This window comes from Cyprinodon variegatus, unplaced genomic scaffold (assembly GCF_000732505.1).
Source record: "Cyprinodon variegatus isolate N-32 unplaced genomic scaffold, C_variegatus-1.0 Scaffold1533, whole genome shotgun sequence".
NCBI lineage: Eukaryota > Metazoa > Chordata > Actinopteri > Cyprinodontiformes > Cyprinodontidae > Cyprinodon > Cyprinodon variegatus.
This window is the reverse complement of record NW_015151986.1, coordinates 107,295-109,138: the sequence shown is the minus strand read 5'-3', so window position 1 is coordinate 109,138 and position 1,844 is coordinate 107,295. Positions and strand designations below refer to the sequence as shown.

At 40.5% G+C, this 1,844-nt stretch overlaps 1 protein-coding gene across 1 annotated transcript in view; it reads left to right on the top strand.

The window, feature by feature from the left end:
- The window catches only part of LOC107103814 (arachidonate 5-lipoxygenase-like), a 26,680-nt gene that overhangs the window by 5,269 nt on the left and 19,567 nt on the right, over positions 1-1,844 (top strand). Inside the window, exons 3-5 of the mRNA XM_015403644.1 lie at positions 354-555; positions 752-833; positions 914-1,036. Of these exons, the coding sequence (XP_015259130.1) occupies positions 354-555; positions 752-833; positions 914-1,036 (407 nt within the window). The remainder of the gene's footprint in view (positions 1-353; positions 556-751; positions 834-913; positions 1,037-1,844) is intronic.

The following is a 1,844-nucleotide window of genomic DNA, read 5'->3' as shown; positions in this document are numbered from 1 at the left end:
TGGACAGATTTGATTGACATAGCAACGAACAGAGGCTGAAATCTGATTGGACAAAACATAGAGCAACCAGGTAAATGGAATAGAAGCAGCGCAGCCAAGAGAAACTCTACAAAATTAAGATAATTGATTGTTTGGAATAAATTAATAGAGTTGGATAAAAATAAATTAAAGTTTAGGTTATAAATGTAGGTCAGAGTTTCTGATTAATTATAGGCTAACGGTGACGGCCTTAAAGGGCCTGACAGCCCAATGCGCAGCATCACTTCTTCCCAGAGTTTTACAGCTTAATGAAGCCTCATTATGAACCAAACAGCTTCTGTGATGATTTTCTCTGCTTTCCAACTCTTCATCAGGTGGATCAGTACAGGGTGACCAGCAAAGCACCATTAGGGCGTCTCTTACTGGTCCGGCTGGAGAAAGAGAAGTACTTTGTGGAGGACAACTGGTTCTGCCGGTATGTGACGGTGGAGCCTCCAGGGGGAAACAAACTTCTGACGTTCCCGTGTTACCGCTGGCTGATCGGAAACGCCAAGGTGGAAATAAGAGAAGGAGCAGGTAGGTGGGGCTGGCTCAGCCGCTGATGGACTCACTCCAGGGGAAACTGGCTCTGAGGCAACATTTCTAAAGCTTCAGCCTCCATTTTGAGTTCACATGTTCACCTTTTGGTGTGAAGAGCAAAAAGGAAAAAGATCAATCCCCCTGCTTCATGTTTCTGTGAGTGAAGCTCTGTTTTAACCCTCTGCTTCTGCAGCAAAGACTCTGGTGGAGGACTCCTCAGCACGGCTGCTGCAACACAGGAGGAACGAGCTGCAGGAGAGACAAAACACATTCAGGTCTCACAGAAAAATAAAGCTTCCTGCAGAATTATTCATGCAGAAATTCCTGAGATTAAAGGCGTGTCTCTGTTGGTCAGATGGGTGACGTGGGCTCCTGGGATCCCCAGATGTGTTGATGCCAAAACAGAAGCAGATTTACCCCAAGATGTTCGCTTTGACAACGAGAAGAGGAGCGACTTTGAACATTCATTGCATTATGCGTGAGTGACGCACGCACACCTTATTAAAATACACAAAAACACTAAAACTCCAATTTAGTCCATATTTCCAGCTGTTTGACAACTTCTTAAGACTTCGTCATCTCCTGTCTGCTACTAAAATATTTTGGGTTTTAAATTTTTTAAGATTTTTGTAGTAAAAACTGAACTGATTTATTTTTATTTTTTAGGTTTTAAAGTTATTTTAATCTATTTATATTTTATTCTTTCCTAAAGAAACTTCAACTATCATTGCAAATAAAACCAATAAAAAGCTAAAACGGCGAACGGTAAAGTGGAACATCCTGTTAGCAGAACAGAACACCCAAAACAGGGATGTAAACAAATAATAATCAACCATTTGTTCCATCCAATTAACTGATGACGTCAGGAGGAATTTCTTTCAGTGCTGTAATTTTATATATGTCCACCAGAGGTCGCCACTGTTCATTCTTAAGGAGAACCTCACTGGAATAGGACATAGAATAGAATTAAATAGAAAATCCCTCTATTGTCCCACATGGTGAAACTGTGGTGTTGCAGCAGTAAAGGATTAGAGCAAAATACTCACACAACTGTGAACCTTTATAGAAATAAACATAACAAACTTCAAAATTCATAAAAATTCACTGGTGAGATCAATCCACAGCAGAACCATGAATGGATGGTCTGGATTATTTTAGCCGAGCTGCATGGAGGACAGACCATAAAATATAAAATGTTCTTCTCTGGTTTCTAAACTCTGTGCTCGAGGCCAGATGTTCTGTTGGATTCAGATTAGAGGTGAAACAATTAATGGGATTAATTAATC